At 53.0% G+C, this 20,707-nt stretch overlaps 1 protein-coding gene across 16 annotated transcripts in view; it reads right to left on the bottom strand.

Moving 5' to 3' along the window:
- DNM1 (dynamin 1) overlaps positions 1-20,707 on the bottom strand; it is a 43,298-nt gene that overhangs the window by 17,341 nt on the left and 5,250 nt on the right. For 11 of the 16 annotated variants that reach the window (XR_001918860.1, XR_001918861.1, XR_001918862.1 and 8 more), the window contains exons 2-11: positions 11,841-11,914; positions 11,478-11,627; positions 10,950-11,153; positions 10,587-10,685; positions 10,321-10,481; positions 9,224-9,366; positions 8,952-9,087; positions 8,688-8,755; positions 5,696-5,834; positions 239-325 (exon numbers count right to left, since the gene is read on the bottom strand). Coding sequence is in view for 12 of the 16 variants with exons in the window: in XM_018055861.1 (XP_017911350.1) it covers positions 239-325; positions 5,696-5,834; positions 8,688-8,755; positions 8,952-9,087; positions 9,224-9,366; positions 10,321-10,481; positions 10,587-10,685; positions 10,950-11,153; positions 11,478-11,627; positions 11,841-11,914 (1,261 nt within the window). In the remaining 4 variants the exon portion in view is untranslated. Of the gene's footprint in view, positions 1-238; positions 326-5,695; positions 5,835-7,422; positions 7,562-8,687; positions 8,756-8,951; positions 9,088-9,223; positions 9,367-10,320; positions 10,482-10,586; positions 10,686-10,949; positions 11,154-11,477; positions 11,628-11,840; positions 11,915-20,707 lie in introns of all 16 variants that reach the window. The other 5 variants (XM_018055864.1, XM_018055858.1, XM_018055862.1 and 2 more) reach the window with 1 other exon arrangement.

The following is a 20,707-nucleotide window of genomic DNA, read 5'->3' as shown; positions in this document are numbered from 1 at the left end:
ATCTGAATGTCCTTAATACCACGGAACTGCACAATTTGAAGTGGGTGAAACAGTGAAATTTATGTTATGTGTATTTTTTTCTCACAATAAAACAGAGTAAGAGAGAAGCATAAAGTTAATATGGGGAGAGAAAGTGTAAGAGAGACTGAGGCATAAGAGACTAACTGGGAAGAAGGAGGTGAGCCCAGGGGCAGGAGTTCAAGGCCAGGGAAGAGTGGGCAGTGCCAAGTGGGCTCACCTGCTCCTTGGTGCGACCCTCGCGCTCCCGGATGTGGGTGGTCACAATGCGCTCCATCTCCTCCCGCAGCCGGGGGTACTGCTGGAGCTGAGAAAGGGTGGCAGGGTAGAGAGCCAGGTACACAGCGGGCACAGGCAGGGGGCACCCAAAGCCCACCAGAATCCGGGGTGGAGTGGGAGGGACACACCGAAAGCCCAAGACTTGGGGGCCCAGGAAGCTGATGGCACCAAGCCACGGCCACCCCTTTCCCTCAGTCTTGGGATCCAAATGGCAATTCAAGCGTCTTCCCGGGTCTGGGCCCTCTTTACTAGCCTACCTGGGCACCTTCATGGGGCTGGTAGTTCCCATGCGCACAAGTGCCTTGGGAATCAGCCTGCTCCTCGGCAGCCATCTTGCTGGCAGCCATCTTGGAAGCAGACCTATTCGATTGAGGCCTTTGTTTGGGGGCACAGTTAGCTCCCCAAACGTTCACTCATCCTCAGGGCTACGCTTTGCCTTCACAAAGGCTTGCAGGCACACTCAGGTGGGAACCAGGCAGGTAACAGCCTGCAGATTACTATCCGGGGAGAATCTGGGGAGGGCAGGGCCCAAGGTGCCAGCTGGCCTCCTGAGTCAGGCTGGGGACAGGCAATGCTCCTTGTAAGAGCTGGGGAAGGGGAGGTAGGGGAAAACCAACAGTCACACAAGGGCCATGCAGGAGGCACAGGCGTGCATGGGGATAGGGTGGCATGCGGAGTTGGGGGGGCCAGCAGCATGAGCAGTACCCTGCGGGGGGCCTGGTTGGGCCCCAGGCCTTCATGGTAGAATCCAACTGACTCTGCTTCCCTTTGCATGCCTTGGCCTGGCACTACCACCCCCCAGACACATTTGCCTGGCTCTGAGCTGACTGGCCGGCCTGCCTGTGTCTGCCCCACTCCTTTGAGGTAGAAGTTCAGCAGCACCCTTCTCCCGCTCCTAATTTTTAATCAACTGAGGCCAAAAGGGAAGTTGTTCCAAATCCTTGGCCTATGAACTCTGTCCCCAGCTCAGCCAGGCTCTGGACAAAACCCAGATGGACTCCCCCTTCAAGATTCTGTTGAATGTCACCTCTTCCAGAAAGTCCGCCATGATAACCTCTATGTCCCCTCCCCCACCCCCTGCAACACACACCCTCTTCCCTCACCAAACTGGACTGTGATTGCCCTGAAGGCAGAGGCTGGGCACACCACGGTGCTCAAAGAGGGCAATGTTGAAGGAATGAGTGAATGAATGAAGGATGGATATCTCTGCCCTTCTTGCCAGGGTGAGCAGACATGGGCTTCTTTGCCCTGTGGCTCATGAACCAGAAACTCCTCAGAAAGGGGGACTCGCTGCGCTACTGAGGACGGGAGTCTACTCCCAGGGATCTGCTCCTCTGCCGGGCGGGGCTCAGGCCGGGCAAAACTAGACCCACACCTTGTCCCTCTTCCTATGCCTGGCTCAGGTCTCTCAGGCAGATCCCCCTATGTGGGAAGAGAGTTGAAGGTTAGTGTGCCTGGGTCACAAATAGGGATTCTGAGGGCAAGAAGGAGGCCAAGGAGATGGGGTGAGGTCTTCAGGAGAGGCAGGAGGGTGGGGAAGAAAGCAGCATCCTGGATGTCAGCCCAGGAGAAGCAGCCTTGAGAGATGCCATATCCCCTCAACCATCCCATGACTCTGCCAAGGGTGTGGCTCACGTGGCCAAGCTCAGGGGACCTGGGAGAGAGGCAGCCTGAGACCAGGGGCTTAAAATCAAATGCTGGCTGGAGGGGTCCCGCGGACCCTGATGCCCTACAAAGCTCAAGGATGCACTGTCATTCCTTTCCAAGACTGAGTCACGGCTACCAGAAAAGCCTCCTCTGAGATGGTCCCAAGTGCTTCCTCCCAGGGTAGGGTTGGGGTAGGGGCAGGGAGGGAGGAGGAGGGAGCAATCTGCCAAAGAGCATGACCAGTTCTCCCACTAACCTCCTGGATGCTACAGTTGTCAAATTTTCCACGTGTCACAAGCGACAGGGCAGCCTCAGCCCCTTTGAGCAGTTCTGTTCCCTTTGAGCATCTTTTTCCATTCTGGCTGCCTCTGAGCATTTCCAGGACTTTCAGCCAGTTTTTAAAATGGATCTTTTCTCTCTCAGTTCTTGGCTAAGTGGGGCAGTCAGCCTGAAGCCCACTGTTTAGGAGTCAGGAACGCAGGCCGCATGGCTCTGGGTTCAAAGCCAGCCCCCTGCCCTGCTGACTGTCCTTGGAAAAGTGATTGGACCCCTCCGAGTCTCAGTTTTTCCATGTGTGAAATGGGGTAATAATAGCACCTTCCCTTTTGGCATTGTTGAGAGGATTGAGCAGCACACCCTGTGCTGGACAGTAAACTCCAGATTTCATCCAGAGATGAAAACTCTAAGCCCAGCAGGGCTAGGGGTAATTAGCAGAAGGGGGTTGCTAAATTTGGAAGACTTAGGGAGGAAAAAAAAAAAAGACGAAGATGGGTGAATATCGCTATGTAAACCAAAAAACTACTATGCATTAAATCAGTCAAAGGGCATTTTTTAAAATAAATAATTTATAAGCTTTCCTCTCTAAAGTCTTTGTTGATCAGTTGTCTGCTTACAAAAACTTACCAACTCACTATAAGAAATCTGAATATGACTGAAGTTTGTGAAGTAGAAACAGAAAAATTCCTATGTTCTTTACCTTCTCAAAATAATGGTTAATAACTATGCCATTAGAACTTTATAATTTATGTAGGTTATTATATTGTAGTTTACTTTTTGTATATTTATCATTTATATATATTACTTTCTTCCTAAATTCTATAGATTATTTTCTGAAACCTGCTTTCCCCCCCACAGTACATTGTGGAAGGACATATGAATGGAAATAAATATCCCTTGCCCATTTAACAACTAGTCTTTCATTGTATAATACTATAATCAATATCCTCTTGATGGACATCTGGGTTGTTTCCAACATATTACCATTTACCCTAATTACTGCTTTTTTGGAATGCAATTCAGCAGTGTTTCACAATTTTTATATCTAGTAATCAGTCTTCAAGGAATCTGTCCTAAGGAAATAATCCTAGAAAAAGAAAATTAAAATTATTTATACACAAAGATATTCATTGCCAGGGTATTTATAATATTGAAAAACAGGAAACAATTCAGTGTTCATCAATAGGAAAATGGTTAAATAAACCATGACAGAAATAAATCTATTCAATAGAATATTATGCAATCATTAAAAATGCTCACACTGACTTTGCAATAACACCCACCAAAATGTTGGGAGAAAAAGCAGGACACTAACATATTCACAGTGTGAATACCTAATAATGTACATAAATCTATGTATAGAAAAAATAGTTTGGAAGAATAACTTGGTTAAAACTTTTTGGAGGGCAAATCTTGCAGAAGTCACCAAAAGTGTGAATGCTTACATCCATTGACTAGCCAGTTCTAGACTAGAAATTTGCTCTAAAGAAACAGCAGGATAAATATGCAAATACATTTATAAAGCTATTCACTGCGGAACTGTTTGCAAAATGAAAAACAAAAAATTGAGACAACCTAAGTGTCCGTCAATAGGATATTGAATATGCAAATCATGTCATTATTTCTACAGTGGAATACAGTACAGTTGTTCAAGGGCATAGTCTTTACGTAGCTACTGCAGGGATTTCAGTTCATACTATTCAGTAAAAAAGAAGAGTCCGTGGATCAGTGTGGTCAGTGTGATCTCTCTTTGGTTAAAACTGGTGAATATTTGTAATTAGTTAAGGAAGGAGTGCCGCCAGCCGTTATCTCCAGGGTTGTGGGGTCATAGGGACTTTTGCATCCTCTGTGCAGTTTGGATATTTTGGTAGCAGTCATGTATGGTCAGAATGAAATCAACACTGCTAATTCCATTTTTTTTTTAAAGGAGCATGTTTGTGGCAGCCTGGATGAGAGGGGAGTTTATATATGTAGTTTGTATATGTACAGCTGAGTTGCTGTGCTGTGTACCTGCAACTATTGCAACACTGTTAATTGGCTATACTCCAATATAAAGTTAAAAAGTTGAAAAATGCATAAACTAGTTAAATCTAAATAAATAAAAGAGGAGTGTATTGACAGAAAATGTATGAAAGTCTCAGTGTGGTTCTCTTGAAAGGGGGGATTGTTGCCTCCTTTTACTTCTTAGGGGCTTTCCAAATTTTCTCTATTTGAGAATGAATCACTTTCACTAGGAAAAACCAAAATTAAAATATATATATATATATTGTCTTCTTTTGTAAAGAGATTTGAGGCAGCTTAAAATAAATGCACGGGACTTCCCTGGTGGTCTAATGGTTAAGACTCCATGCCTCCACGGCAGGGGGCTTCAGTTTGATCCCTGTTTGGGGAACTAAGATCTCACATGCATGGTGCAGCCAAAAAAAAAAAAAAACTCAGTAGTTTTTAGTTTAACAAAAGTTAAGATCATATTGCTTAGTAGTCATGATGTTGCGGGACCATGATTTAGATGTCATGATATATACTCTACAATAGAGAATCCAGCTCAGATTTGATTCCACCTGGATCAGGCACTGGACGCTAATTTGCTTAATCCATTCCCATCTGGCACAAAAGTGAGAAAAAGTGAGACAGGATTGTGAAAGGGGTGCACAGGACTAATTGTGTATGAGCCGCAAAAACCGTGACACCTTATTTGAGACATGAAGTTAAGGCAGAAACTCCCCCACCTCCCAGCATAGGAGCTTTCTCAAACACAAGCGAGGCTGGACTCATGCAGGCCTCTGGGAAGGACTGCTTTAGATGATATGGTGAAAAATCCCCCAAATGCCCCGAAGTAGACAAATAGGAAAAAGGCATCTGAAAGGTCAGAGACTACTCAAAAGAGGCTGACCCTGGCAAACGTGTATGGATTGCAATCAAGGGAGTAATCCAATATGATTTTAGGCAAATTCGTGTTGAGGGACTGGTATGGCTCCCCTGGCCCAGGAGGCCCTGATCCAAGACCTCTTCCCCTGGTCTCCACAAATCTGAATCCCATTCTGCTGTTCTTTTCTGAGACTCGGTTTTGTCATCTGTAAAATGGGGATAAGACTATCCGCTGCTTAGGATTGTTCGAAGGATGAAGTCAGATAACAAGGGCAGGCACTTAGCCTAGTGCTTAGCACACAGTAGATGCTCAATAAACAGCATCCAGCTCATCATCACTGTTGTCAAAGGGACCACTGAGGGTGCTTGGGTGAGAGCAGTCTGCTAGGCAGAGGTGGGGACCTGAAGAAATTATGAGGACTGTAGACCCAGGGTTAGAAGCTGGCACCGGACCTCAGAGCCAGGAGCCACCTAGGCTGGCCTGGGTCCACCTGAGTGGCTGAGAGGTTGCCAGGCTTGCTCAGCAGCTGATTGCGGCCCACCACAGGAGGCCCTGGCCGTGAGGAAGCCATGGCCAGGCCCAGCCCCTCCCAGGCGGCCATCATACCTTTTCGCTACACTTTCTGATGGTGGCCGTGAGCTCACTGACTACCATATCCACACACTTGATACTGGGCTCTTTAAGCTTCTGCACCTGCTTTTTCACTGTGGCTTCAAAAGCGAGGTCAGGTGTGAAGAGGCCCGTCCTGCACCCGGGAGGAGGGGGAACAGGACGGGGTGCAGCCAGGGGTGGGCAGGAGAGGAGGAGGAGGAGGGGAGTGAAGGCCAAGCGGAGCCAGGGTGCGGGGTGTAGGATGGCAGGGGCACGAGGGAAGAGAGAGAGAGACACCGACAAAGAGAAGGAGAGAGAGGAGAGAAGACAATGTGAGCGTTGGGCCTGGCCCTCCTGTTACCACCCAGACTGGCACCTCCCGGGTGTTGCCAAGTGCCGTCCCCCACAGGGCTCAGAGGGCATGGGATGGGTCTGAGGGACCAAGCCCCGGCCCTTACTGAGTTCATATTCTTTCCCAGGGCTTGGCTCCGCGACTCTTCAGCTACCCTAAAGCCTGCCCCCTCTCTCTGTTCCAGTGCCATCTTTGTCACAGCCTGGGGTCCTGCTGAGGAGCTGACCCAGGCCCGGACTCCACTCACCTCCATTCTGTTCAATGCTAGGTTTCCCAGAACCTCTTGTATTTGCTTCGTCCCACCTCCAAAGCCCAGCACCATTCCCTATTTGCCAAGGTTGTGGCAGCCCGCTGCCCAGGGGGTGCACTGCACAACTCCAGGGGGCTCCATTTACATAGACTATGGGGCAGAGGACGCCTCCCAGAGTTGCTGTGTAGCTGCCTGGTCTCCATTCTCTATTTCCTGCTCTACTCCGGCTCTTCCCTTTCTCCTCAAGGGGCATCCTGTGCCTCTCCTCCAATGGAGTCTGGAGGAGCTCAGTTTGGAAAGACAGAGAGAGAAGAGGAAAGACAGAAAAGAGTGAAGATGGTGATAGAGAGGGGCCAGGACAGCTATGGGGAGGGGAGAGGAAGGGAGGCTGGGGGGTGGAGTCCAAAGCCTTGGCTCAGAGTTACAGCTCTGCCACCTCCGAGCTCACATGACCTTGGGCAAGTCACTTGATCTCCCAAGCCTCAGTTTTCCTGCTGTGAAATGGGTACCATCATCCCTGCCCTGCTCTGCCCTCCTTGAGTGGTTCTGTGAGGCAGATGGAGGAGGATTCTGTCCCTGGAAGGCTGGATATGGATGGAAGGGACAGGGAAGGTCCTGAGTGAGGGTCCTGAGTGAGGGTGGGGGTGAGATGGGGAAGATGAAGGACGGTGGGGAGTTGGGGTACCTGCTTGACCTGGGTCCTCTGGATCCCTCTGGCCGTCCAGGCCCCTAGGGTGGCACCCAAGAAAGTCCTGTACCTCTTCTGTCTCCAGGGCCAAGACTTCCCTGAAACCCCTCCCTGGAGATCCCAAAGATGACCCCACCTCTGGGAACAGGAAGGGGACTGAGTCCCTTTTTCTCCCTGAGCTGGGGGAGCTCTTGGTGGGCTCTCGGAGCAAATAACCACTACCATACCTGTCTTTCCAATGTCTAATCCCTTGGTCCCCCCAGCCTGGGGGCCGGGGCTGGTTGAGGCCCCCTCAGAGAGTCCCGCTCTCCTGGACTGCGGTGGCCTGCCTCCCCCACCCCGCTGAGGTCTGTACATGCTACTAGGGGGCAATGGGGTGGGGTGGGGAAGGAGCGCCTGGCAGCAGAGCAGGGTGGGGCAGAGGTGGGAGGGGCTGGCCGGGTGCCAGTTACCTTCTTGGTGCACTGTCTAACGGTGCTGATTAGCTCCGAGATAACCATGTCCACACACTTGAGACAAGGTTCTCGGATCTTCTTCACCTGCTTTTTCACAATGGTCTCAAAGGCCATGTCTGGGGTAAAGAGCCCGGTTCTGAATGCCCGGAGCAGGAGAGGGGCACAGTGTCACAGGCCAGCTCCTGCCAGGAGTACCAGGCCACGGCCCCATCCCGACCCCCTGAGCTCTGCCCTCGGGGTCCTCCCACTACCCCTCTCTGGGCTTCAGTGTTCCCATCTGTAAAATGGGCAGGAGGGACTCTAATGAAGGTCTTTCAATTGATGCTTTTCAGGATAAGACAAGGTTTGCTTATAGTTGGTGCATATGTCTTGCTTTGTCTTCAGATTCTGTTCCTACAAAAGGTTCTGTGGCTAGAAATGGTTTGAAAACTGCTGAACTGGGTTGTCTCCGAGAGCCTTACTGGGAAGAAAGCATTTTATTTTAAGACTAGGAGAGAGATTTTTTTTTTTTCCTGTGCCTTAGCCAATGCAATCTGTAAATTCATGCCAAACCTTGGAATGGAACCTGCATGAAAGCAGCGACATTTTGGTCTGGTTCACTGCCTAGGCACATAGCGGGTGTTTTAAATTTTCTTGTTGAAGGACCAGTGTAGCTCTGGATCCCTGGAGCAGAGGCTAAGATTTTAAGGACCGGTCTATTTCCCAGTCTTCCTTCCTGCTCCACTGTTCTTGGTGCTGGCTGGAAGGAGGGAAATGGGGCGGAGTGGGGCCAACTTTGGGCTAACAGGATCATGGGAGGGTCTGGAGGGTTGAGAGGCCTCATTCCATCACAAAAGGTTCACAGACCAACACCTGGTAGCCTATCTCGGGCCCTACCCATTGGTTTGGGCAACTTTGTGCTGGAGACGACTGATGGGAGCTGTCTCACCTTGGCATGGGCAGGGGACCCAAGCCCAGAGGGTGCTTCCCCTGCCACCTGTACCTTGGGCTGTACACAACTAGTCTAGCCGCCAAGCCTTGTGCCCAGGAACAGGCAAAAGCAGGCAGCAGGCTGCAGGTACTGGGGTAGCCCGGGTCTCCTATCCAGTGCCCCTTGCCAGAGCCTGTCCAAGCTGGAAGCCAGAAAGTCGGGGTTGAGGAGACTGGGCACTAGGGCTCTTCATGCTTCCCAAGGGGAGCTCACTCCATCACTTCCTCTACCTCTGCGCTAGACCCTTTCTGCCTTCCAGGGTTCAGCTTCCCTCCCCGGTCCCCGTACGTGCCTAATGCCATGGATATTCTTGATGGCATAGCTGATCTCCCTCCGGAGTTCCTTCTCGTCAAACTCCATCTGTGTAGGAGACCAAGAGATGGCTGGTCAGGGCCTCTGTTGGTATTTGGGAGGTCAGGACAGGCTCCACCCCACTCCCAGGACTGGCACCAGGGCCTCTAGAGAAGTCAGCCAACATATGTGTGAGACAGTTCTAGGTAGGTGAGTGGGTGGGAGGGAGGTGAACCCTCCTGTCCCAGGGTGGGGGGCTGCCTACCTTGACCAACTCAAAAGGGAAGCGCTCATGGAAGATCCGGTTGATGCGGGCTCCCCCTGACAGTTCATAGGTGTCGATCTGGTCCCCTGAGCCTTCGATGCGCTTCTCAAAGTCTACAGCGAACTGCTGGACCATCCTGGGGAGAGAGTTGTGTCACCTGAGGGGGCAGCAGCAACCCAGTGCAGGGAGCCCAGGGAGAGACCCGGTGGTGCTGAGAGGCTGTGGGAGGGGCAGCTCCGCGATGGGGAGTCAGGGGTTGGGGAGGGCCTCACTGCAGCAGAGCCTTGGTCTTGCGCGCTGGGTCATCAGGGCGGAAGTTTTTGTACTCCTCCACCTCCTTTTCGATGGACAGCAGCTGGCTCTGGAGTTTGTTTCGCAGCCCTGGCAGCGTGTCCCGGATGTGGTTTGTCAGTTGCTGGGGGTAGGGGCGAGGAAAGCGTGAAGACCATGGTCACAGAGACCCAGAAAGCCCACAGGACCAGGCAGGGACCAGGATGTCTGGGGCCTGTGTGGACGTGGTGAGGTGCAGAGCCACAGCCCTGCCCACCACTGCCCTGCCCACCGGAATGAAAGCTCCTGGCACACAGTAGGTGCTCACAGAGGTGTTTTAATTGAACTAATGCCATTTTTAATAGAAGCCAGAAATTTAGATTTTTATTGGAAATCACCTGGTTTTGATTAATTCAATAGTGTTAGACACCACAAGAGCAAGATGAAATAAATCAGGGGCAGTGATGACTGGAAGACTGCCCCCTTGCGCCCTCTAGGTTTAAGGCCTCCCTTAAGGTAATTCTCAAGTTCTGGGACTCACTCTGGTTAGGTCAGCCCATACAGTATCTCCCTGAACTGCACAATGACTGTAAGAAATGGGTCTTATCACCATTTTATACATGCAGAAATAGAAGCTCAGAGAGCTGGAAAGTCTTGGTGGGTGAGTGGCGAAGCTGAGATTGGAAGCAAGGTGTATGGCCTCCAGGGACCCCAGCTTTGCCCCACGTCACACTGCCTCCCTACTGTCAACACACACACACACCCCTCAGTGATTCTGGAAGCCCCATTCCAGGCAGAGAAATATCCAAGGAGTCCCCTGGGATCACCCGTCCCCAGATCAGCCTCTCCCCATTTCAGAAGGTACCAAGGTCTTCAGCCAAGTACGCTCCAGTCCTAGCCCCTAAGCCCAAGCCCTTGTCAATGACAACCTCCATCCTGGAAGGGTGCCAGGGTTCCCTTCCTGGCCCCAGACAGGGAAGGAGCAGCGAAGCTCGGGTGCTAGCTCGCTGTGGGACAGTGGGTAACCCTCCCAAAATACACTTCAATGACTCTGTTCTCATGCTGGTTTCCCAGACTTCATCCTGGCCTGAGCCCCTACCTGGTTGAGGACCTTCTGCAGGTAGGGCGTGCCCATGCGGTCAGCCAAGTGGCGGTAGGAAGGGTGGGAGAGGAAGAACTTGCGTTCAGCAGCCAAGGCAGCTGTGATATCTTTCTTACCATCGATGTCCTTCTGGCTTCGGTTCACGACTCCAATGTAGCCTGTGGGTGCGGTGGAGGTCAAGGGGCATTCAGCCTTGCAGGGAGTGAGGGGCTGGAGGTGAAAGGGAAGGGCTGTCACGTGGGTCAGGGCCATGGCCTACCTACCTCTGCGCAGCGGGAGCAGCTTGTTCTCCAAAACATCGCGGGCATCTGTGCCCTCGTCCATCAGGTCCAGCTTAGTGATGACCCCGATGGTGCGCTGACCTGGGGGGAAGGTGTGGCAGGAGAGGGTTGTTTACACCTGCACTCGCCCTCATACAGGAGACCCCAGGCACTCCTGATCCCACCACACTCCTGCTATTTCCCAGCCTGTGCTCCGTCCTCCATTCATTCTCCATGGTGGCCCAAACGACTTTTAAAGGGGTAAATATGATCCCACTGCTATTCGCTTAGATCCTCCAGTGGCTCCCCCTTACACTGTGAATAGACCCCCGGGGCCCTGCGTGTCGGCCGCCTGTGGGAACCTACCCTGGGGGTCCACCTCCTTGGCGACCTTGAGGGCATCAGAGTTGGCCAGGTCGGAGTTGGCCGGGGACACGGCCAAGATGAGGCAGTTCTCCTTGGTGACGAACTGCATAAGCATGTCCCGGATCTGGAACTCGATGTCGGGAGGTTGGTCCCCCACCGGGACCTTGGTCATTCCAGGCAAGTCCACTAGGGTCAGGTTCAGCACTGGACAGGGCGGCGAGAGGGCGGGCTCAAGGCGAGGGGCGTGGCCGTGGGCGGGCGGATTAAGGAACAGGGCCGGACTTAGAGAGGACTTGGTTGGGGGCGTGGCCGTAGGTGGGTGGAGTTAGGGAAACCCGGAGGGCTAAAACGGAGGCCCGTTAGAGGCGTGGCCACGGCTCGGTTGGGGGCCCAGAATATGACGCGCTGAGGAGGAGTGAAGCCCGTGAGGCAATAGCTAAGGGGCGGGGCCAAGAAGACGGTTTCCCAAGGGGCGGGGCTCGGCGAGGAAGCTGAGAGGCCGGGGGCGGGGCCAGGGCCAGATCTCACCGTGCGGCGAGTAGACGCGGAGGTTGATGGGCACTGGAGAGATGCCCTTGTTAGTACCGGTCACCCGATCGGTCTCAGCCTCAATCTCCAGGCGCACCTCTTCGAAGTCAGTGAATTTCTTCCCCTTGCAGTGCAGAAACTCGGCATATTCTGCCCCAGAAGGAGCCGGGCGCGGGGAGAAAGCATCATAACCAAAGCTTACCTGAGTTTCATCTCCCACTGGGAAAAGACACCCCCCCCCCCACACACACACAAAACACTGCCTTCTTCTTCCTCCCCCGACAACAAGGCCTCCTCTCCGTTATGCATTTTTATCCCCGCTGTTCAGATGAGGAATGAGGTCCAAAGAGGGGAAGCCCATACCTGTAGTAGCATTGACCAGCTGCAGGACCAGGGGGCGTCGCGTGACAATGCCAGATCCTCGGGGCAAGAAGTCCCTGCAGTGAATTGAGGGTGATAGGAGAGTCAAGATCTGAGGAGGCTCCCTGTGTCCCAGGGACGCCTGTCCTGCTACCAGGGGCCTCAAAAGCTCCCCAGAAGTGCCTCATCACTCTTCAGCCCAAGGGATTCATGAAGGGGAGAGGGCAGCTGAGAAAGGTGGAAAAGACCACCCTCAAGTCCTCTGGGTCACAGAATTTGTGAGTCTGAACTGACACTCAGACCTCTCTCACAGTCTGCCCTGTGTTGGTTCTGAGCCAACAGGAAGTCCCTGCCCCAACTCAGTCACTGCCATTCAACTCAGGAGAAACTGAGGCATGAGATGCCCCACCCCAATGCCCAAATGTCTGGTGGTCACAGAGTGGGTGCCAAGGAAACGAAGCTGCACTTCGTCCCCTCCTTTCCGCTGTGCGGAAAGGCAGCATCTCACTTCCCCTTTTCCTAGCCCCATCTGGCTGGGGTTGAGGATGAGGGGGATGAGGGGAAGGAGGAAACAAGGAAAAGGACTCATGCTTCTTAAGTGCCTACCGCATGCCAGGCTCTTTGTGGGCAATATTTCATGGACTCTAGACAATAGCCTCACTAGGAAGACAGTATTATTATCCCCATTTTACAGATGAAGAAACTGAGGCTCAGAGATATTCATGTTGCCCAGCCCGTATCTACCAGACCCTGTAGTAGATCTGTTTGACTCTCTGGTGAAGGCTTTCTGCCCATCATCTCCCAGCAGACCCAGCTCCCTTTAAATGACTGGACTGAGGGGGTCCCAAAGTCACTTCCTGCCTGTAGACCTGATGTCTATTCCTCAGACATCTGCTATGTCAATTTCAGCCTCAGCAGTCCTTTTGGCTAACTCTTCAGGGTGCCACTTCTCTCTGTCCTGTCAGCTCTTTGCATCACTCCACCCGTCCACCTACAGCCCCACCCAAGCCAGCACAAGGGTGATGGTGAAGGCCTCTTCAGGGATCAGGCTACTGGGATTGGAAACACGGGATTGCCAGGATTCAGGAAAGAGGGGAGCTGAGGGGCCACAGAGATCTCCTTCATGGTGAGGCACATGAAGGCCCAGGGAGGGGAAAGGATATACTCAAGATACTATAGGGCTGGGACAGAGCCAGAACAGAAACCTGGATGCCCTACCCCGAGTCCAGAGCCTGACCTGAACTCACAAAGCTTTCTGTGCCTCAGGTTAAGGGCAGAGTGTCCCCGGAACAACAGAATCGGCCCAGGCTTCTGGGTTCAAGGCCTCATCCGGGGTCCCTGGGAAGGGCTCTTCCATTCTCTGTCCTCACCCTGCCCCACCTCTGGGGAGAGCAGAGACTAATGAGGAGGAGTCAGCCACTTTATGGGGAAGAAGCATGATAAATTCTGCATTTGTCCATCATTTCTAGATGCCAGGCAAATGCTTTTCATTTGCGCAAGACTGTGAAGTTCAGAAGGGCAGGTCTCGCACTTTTCCATTACAAGAGGTGCTTAATAAATGGGCACTGAGGGAGCGCGGGTTCAGTTCCTTGTCAGGGAACAAAGAACTCACATGCCATGTGGCATGGCCAGAAAATTACATTTAAAAAATGGGCACTGAGGACTTCCCTGGTGGTACAGTGGATAAGAAGCCGTCTATCGATGCAGGAGATACAGGTTTGATCTCTGGCCAGGGAAGATGCCACATGAACCCAATGGAATGAGAAATAAGTAATAACAGGGAGCTGAACGCCCAAGTCCTCAAAAAGTGCTTTCATATGGAGAAGATATAACTTTACAGATGAGGTAACCAAGGCCTCAGAGAGGTGAAATGACTCATCCAAGGTCACCCAGTCAGGAACGGCAGAGTCAGGGAATCAAACCCGCTGCTGTCGGACCCCAGAGCCTGGAAACTTTCCCATCAGACTCTGCTGCCCCCTAAATGTGAGGAGCCAGACTTGGCTTTTTATGCAATTTAATTAAATTCAGTGTAGAACATATTTGGGAGCAGCTGCTCTGTGCCAGGCCCTGTGTTGGGCCCTGGGGATGGGAGGTGATGAGTCAGACGGTTCCCACCCCTAGGCGCTCACAGCGTGGTGGGAGAGACAAGTAAATAGATAATGTGATGCAGTGTGACATGTGCTGGAATGGAGGTGCACCAGGCTGCACAGAGCGGGAGGTGGTTCACTTGGCGGGGGAGGGACTTCCTGTCTCTGTCTTTACCCCTTACTCTTGACTTCTTTGCAGGGGTGACCCTCTAGTACTTGGGACCCGCCCCAGAAAGATAGGGCATCTCGGCTCACAGAGGCTGGGGAGGATATGGGGACCTGGGGTCTACCTTCTTCCCCACCTTCTCCTCATCCAGCAATACCATGGCAACTTGCCATGGAAACTGCAGGCGGGGCTGGAAAGGATGGGACTCCCCACAGAAAGCCCCTCCCCAGGCAGAGACATGAACCTTCCCTGGAGCTCTAGCCTGAGAGCACCAGCCCCCCAACCCCCTTCCTGCACAAATAGACCCACTTGGCCCTGGCAGGCCTGAGAGGTGGAGGTCCCTGAGGTGCCACATAGAGGGTGTGGGGAACCCAGAGCCCAGCTGGAGGGGTGATCAGGGGTCTGGGCCAGCCTGCTCCAAGTTGCTGCCTCCCAGGGCTACTTAAAGGACAAGCAGCTTATGGGAAGCAGAGATTAGAGCACAGAGCATGTGTGGGAGCGGTGCCTACTCAGACCCAGATTTCCCAGGCCGGCGTGGGGATGGGTGCCCAGGTGGCCAGGGCTCCATCTTGGCCCTGCCCCAGGCTCTCAGAATTCCCTGGGTGGCTTGTTCAAATGCCCATTTCTCAGACAGGCTGGGTTAGAATCTTCAGGGTTGGGGGGCGCAGGGGAGGGGAGGAGGGAATCTGGATTCTAAACACAATCCCCATGTTCCCATCAAGTTTAAAGCTCCTGGTTCAGTGACGAGGAACCAGCGCCAGGCAGAGGCCCTGGGTTCAAGTCCTGACTTGGCCATTCCCCAACTTGGTGCCCCTGGGCCAGTTGCTTCACCCTCAGGGCCTCAGGATCCTCAGTTGTAAACCACATGACCTAAAGGAGGCGTCATATATGACCACACGTGGCTGCACAATGATTCCTGGAGCCTTAGCCCATGCCTGGAACAGAGTGGGCACTCAGCAGCTGGAGGGGGCTGCTAAGGAGAGCCTCCTGTCCTCAAATCCTCCCAAAATTCAGCAAGGAATCCAAGATCCTGAAGAACTGTCTGCCTCACGTCCTCTAGGCACTGAATTGGATCTCAGGATCCTGACCACATAATATTGGCTGGAAACGATGGACCTCAAGGAGGAGGAGTTTTCAGAGAACATCTCATTCCCTGTCATTGTCCAGGGGGTAGGACAGAGGCCCAGAGAGGGGCAGGGAGCTGTGAGGCCGCACAGCAATGGAAGGGATGGCTGAGATGGGCCCAGGACCCGGAAGCCTGCTTCTCAGCTAGGCTCATGCCTGGACAGGCAGTATGAGCACGGCTGTTCCCACATCCAGACTCAGTGCCTCACTGCCCGCTGGATTCTCACGCTGGGCACAGGATTCTCGTGCTGGGCACAGGATGGGCTATTGTAGGGGCTCAGGCAACCCTGGAAGGAGCAAGCATGGCTGAGCAACTCCACAGCTTCCACCTTTCGCCTGGATAGACTGCCCCATACCCTCAGTTAAAGTGCCCCCTGGGGACTTCCCTCATGGTCCAGTGGTAGGGGGCTTGGGTTCGATCCTTGGTCAGGGAACTAGATCCCACATGCCGCAACTAAACGATGACCCCTTGTGCTGCAACTAAGACCCGGCGCAGAAAAATAAATAAATATTAAAAAATAATAAGGTGTCCTGCACCTTTGCACTGGAGATTTGGGCCTGATCTGGTCTCCTGCCAGAGCCACCTCTGCACCTCCCACCCAGCTCCTGGTTTGCCCAAGAAAGGACAGAACAGGTGCTCAGAGAAAAGTGTGCCGGGCCCACCAGCCTCGACTGACGTGTGGGAGGGGTGGCTGGTGACATGCCAGCTCCTCCCACTCATTTTGGACAGATGGTGGTTTCCTGGGGAGGCCTTGCCTTGCCATCTGCAGAGGTACCTTCAAACCTGAAGCACAGGGAGGATGAAATAAACACATCTCACCACCTCCAGGCACCACATACGGCGTATCGGAACTGGCACTGTCACCCCAGAGGGGCCTGGAGGAATTATACCCAGAGCTGCCACTCCTAGTCTGACAATTGCTCTGGGACCCTGGTTCCCAAGTCCTGCTGAGCTCAAATACCACCAGAAAGTAGGATGCTCGGACTAGTGTGTGCCCAGCGGCGGTCATCCTTGTCAGTCTCTTGTTTCCTGGACTCTGATGTCAGACAGGCCCAGCATTGGATATCCGAGCTGTGTGACTATGGATAAATCATCAGACGTCTCTGAATCTCAGTTTCCTTATCAGTAAAATGGGTTTCTGCGAGGCCTGTAGCAATGATGAGAAATAAAACTTGTTGAGGGAGCTGAGCACACAGCCTGGGTTCCCCGGACCATGTCATCAATTGATGCCGCAGGGAGGGAGCTGGAAGATAGTTTTCCTGGGGGCCGGCCAGAGGAGTGGGCGGAGGCCAGAATATTTCCAGCCCAATCTTGCCTTGGAAATGGAAGGGAAGGGGCCCAACAGACTGTGAGGTGCCCTCTGAAGCAGGGAGCCAGGGTGGAGGCAAGGGAGTGGGTGGGCCAAGAAATACAGTGGGGAGGAGGTGAGACTGCCCCCAGGCAACAAGTCCCTCTCTGTTCCTGCCGCCCCAGGAGGCCCTGGGCTGGCCCATGTCACACAATCCACGAATTTCCAGCTGAGGTTTGAAGATTTCAGGGCAGCCCTGGTCTTAGCTTCCCCTGGTATTCTAATGTCCTGAGAGCAGGGCCTGAATTGGCCGTTTACACGGTATTCCCAGCACCCAGCTCAGAGCCTGGCATGGAGCAGGCGCTCGGGACACCCCTGTTGGCCGAAGGAATGATTGGAAGTTCCTCCATTTTTCCCATCACCGCCCTCATTGTACAGATGTGGAAACTGAGGCACAAGAAAGAGGGTTGCCCGAGTTCACAGTGCAAGTTGGTGACAGGGTAAGACTGGTGTCCTGGGCCCTGGATTCCAAGCCCGGCACTCTTCCCACAACAACCATTCTTCAATATTAAAGAAAACATGTCATCTTTCTTTTCACCTTATCCTTCCATCCTTCCTACCATTCTTCTTTGCCTCTTTGCTTCCTGCCTCCCTCCCTGTCTTCCTCCCTCCCTTTCTTTCAAGTGTTGACGACTTTATACTTTCAAAACGGAAACGATTTCTTTTGCCCGTGCTTTAAAAAAATCATATGCTCTCTCATTAAATATTTTTTCACAAAATACATAAGACATTGAAAAAATAAAAAGCGACCATCACCCCTAACACCTGGGGCTCAGCACTGTAAACGTTTTATCACTTATAAGAACAGTCATGGCAAACCCTGATGGATTGTTGATTGCTGGCCAAGGATGCTTCCGGGGGCTCTGAAGTCTGCATCATCACGAGGTTTCTTCCGGGGGTGATGGAAGTGGTCTAAAACTGGATTGTGATGATGGTTGCACCAATGTGCGAAAAATCATTGAAGCGTGCACTAAAGATGGGTGAATCTTACAGCATGTAAATTCTACCTTAATCAAGTTGTTTAAGAAACCTGCAGCCTCTTGATTGATGCTCAAATGGCTGTGTGGGGTTGGCGTGGCCAGTTTTCCCAACTTGAAGGGGAGAGACAAAGTCAGGTGCCCCTCACGGACCCGGGCTCTGAGCCACACTTGGGTAGCAGCTCTGCCTGTCTAACAGCTCAGCGTGGACTTTTCCCAAGTTGCTCAATATGGAGCTACTTCTGGATCCTTATTTCTTTCATTTATTTCACTGTGCTGGGTCTTTGTTGCAGCATTCGAACTCTTAGTTGTGGCATGTGGGATATAGTTCCCTGACCAGGGATCAAACCTGAGTCCCCTGCATTGGGAGCACAGAGTCTTAGCCCCTGGACCACCAGGGAAGTTCCTGGATCGTTATTTCTTATCACAAACAGCCTGAGGTGAAGGAATCTCAGCTCCACTAAATTATCTCCCTGCTCTGAACCTCAGTTTCCCCATCCATGAAATGGACACAATCCAGCAGCTCCCTCCTATGGCCAATGAGGGGATGCCTCGAGACCCTGACTGTAGAAGGATCTACCTAACAGACTACCCACTGGCACTGCCGTGAGTCACCTGAGTGCCCATCCTGGGCTTGGCGCCTACGTGTGCCAGGGAGCATTGCATTCACCTGCTGAGATGTTTCTCCCCATCTGGGCTGGTGGCCTCGTTTCCCTGTGCTAAGACTGGGGACAAAAGAGTGGCGCAGTGATAAACAGGTAAAACGTTCATAATAACCTTGGTTGGATCTCCTCTGCCAGGAGCTCTCAGCCCAAGGTCACGGGCCTCTTTCTTCCTCTGTGGTCCCTCATTCTGGGAGAAAACTGAGTCCTGCCCCACATGCCAAGGTCACAGGCTGGAGGGTGGTCAGAGAAGGCATCCTAGAGGAGGTGTTGGCTGATGTGAGATCTGGAGGTTGAGCCAGTGAAGGAAGAAGACGGAGGTGGGGTGAGGCACCTTCCTGGCAGAGAGAATAGGAGAGTGAGGGAGAGGGACAGCCCATTTCCCATGAGCTGTAAGATACTTAGGTGGCCCCCGGAGGGGAAGCCCGGCTGGGTACGGCCAGCCTCAGGGCCCCAGCTCAGGAGATAAGGCTCTGCTTGGAGGGCAGGGAGCTAATTAGGGCTTCAAGCAGAGGCATCAGATTGGGAAGCCCTAGAAAGTGCTGAGCTGCCCGACAGAGAATAGCAAGAGAAGAGTCTGTCCTGGGTGTTGGGTAGGACAAAGGTGATGATGGCCCAGGTACAGAAGGGATGGGCTGGGGCAGAACCCACAGGGTCTGTAGACTGCATTGGATGGAGAGGATGCTAGAGGAGCTGGGAGCCAATGCCGGGGCCTCCGGCTGGGGCACTGGGAGGGCGACAGAGGATGAGACGGTTGGATGGCATCACTGATTCAATGGATATGAGCTTGGGCAAACTCTGGGAGATGGTGAGGGACAGGGAGGCCTGATGTGCTGCGGTCTGTGGGCTCCCAAAGAGTCAGACACGACTTGGTGACCGAACAACAACATAGGAATTCCAAGTTGCTAGAGCTGACTGCTGCAAACGGTTGGTATTCCTTAGCCAGAGTTCAGTCCAGGAAGCGGGCAAGAGTGCCCGAGAGACAACCAGGGAGAGCAGAGGAGGAGAAGCTGAGGTGTATGGAGAGGCAGACACAGGGGTTGGGGTGAAGACGGTGGACATTCACATGGAGATAGAAGACCCGTGCTGGTTCCTGTCCTGCCTCTGATGCACCGCTGTGTGACTTCAGGCAGGTCCCTTACCCTCTCTGTGCCATTTCACCACTTGAAAATTGGGGATGGTGTTCCTCCTACTAAGAGGTTGCTGGTTCTAAGAAGACAAAAAGCAACACTGCCCTTGGACCTGGGGGCTTGGGGCCCTGACCTTGGGCCCCACCCTTGCTGGAATCTCTGGCCTCACCTTCCCGTGAGACTGTGCACCCCTCCTTGTTTGTTGTTGTTTTGGCTGCTCATTCAAGCCTGACTCTTTGTGACCCCATGGATTGTGTCCCGCCAGGCTCCTCTGTCTATGGGATTTCCCAGGCAAGAATGCTGGAGTGGCTTGCCATTTCCTCCTCCAGGGGATCTTCCTGACCCAGGGATCAAACCCAGATCTCCTGCATTGGCAGGTGGATTCTCTGCCGCTGAGCCACCAGGGAGGCTCTCGTGCAGCCCTCCTAGGCCACACTTAAATGCCCTGGAACTTTCTCTCAGTCTCAAGTATACCTCTAGGTTCTTTCCCACCTGTGGGCTGCCCTCAGTGCAAGGAGGCAACCTCGAGGCTAAGGCTGATGGAGCTGGAAGATGAGGGCAGCCAGGGGAGTCCCCACCCCATCTCAGAACTGGGAGGAGTCTGAAATTCTAAATTCCACACCATCCTGCCAGGTTGCTTTGAAGGTGTGTTTGTCAAGGTGGGAGGGCAGAATGCACTGTAGTTAGCAATTCCTTAGCTTGATTTATAACTGGAATATTTAGACATACGGCACATGGGCTCCACTTCTCCCTGGGTTCCAGGCCTGATAATATCGCGTCTGTGACTGGCAGCCTCCGCTCCCACCTGACCCCTCTGCACCGGCCTGCCTGTGTCCCCTCCTCCTGTTTCTGACCCTCCAACCCCAGCCAAGGCCAGGGAAACTCGATGCTCCTGACACCGGGATCAGATGCTGTCTGCCAGAGTCACCTTTCATTCCCAGTTCCTTGGGGCCACTGGGTGGGGCAGGGGGTTGGAGAAGACGTCCTCTGGCAGGGATGGGCACACAGGTCTGGCTGAGGGCATGTGCCAGGAGCATGCTCTGAGCAGGGAGGGGCACAGCATCGTGGGCTCTCTGGGTCGGGGTGGCTGAAGGGCCCGAAGCGCCTCCCAGACCAGCCTGATCTCACTGCGATCTCTGCTCCTCACTGCCCTTCTCTCCTCCGGGTTCCACCTCTGGCCTTTCCTCAGGGAGGGACCCTGCACCTGGAGTGGTTCACTCCTTTGCCTGACCAAGTCCTATTTTTGCTCAGGCGCCTTCTCTGGCCCCCTGATGACTCCTGCTCCCTACAACATCAGGCTCCTGGTACCCTTCTTCAAACCCACAACATAAGAGCTCTTTGTGTAATGTAGCCTCTGTCTGTCCCGCTCAGCTG

Source organism: Capra hircus, chromosome 11 (assembly GCF_001704415.2).
Source record: "Capra hircus breed San Clemente chromosome 11, ASM170441v1, whole genome shotgun sequence".
Lineage (NCBI taxonomy): Eukaryota > Metazoa > Chordata > Mammalia > Artiodactyla > Bovidae > Capra > Capra hircus.
This window is presented reverse-complemented; position numbering and strand designations above follow the sequence as displayed.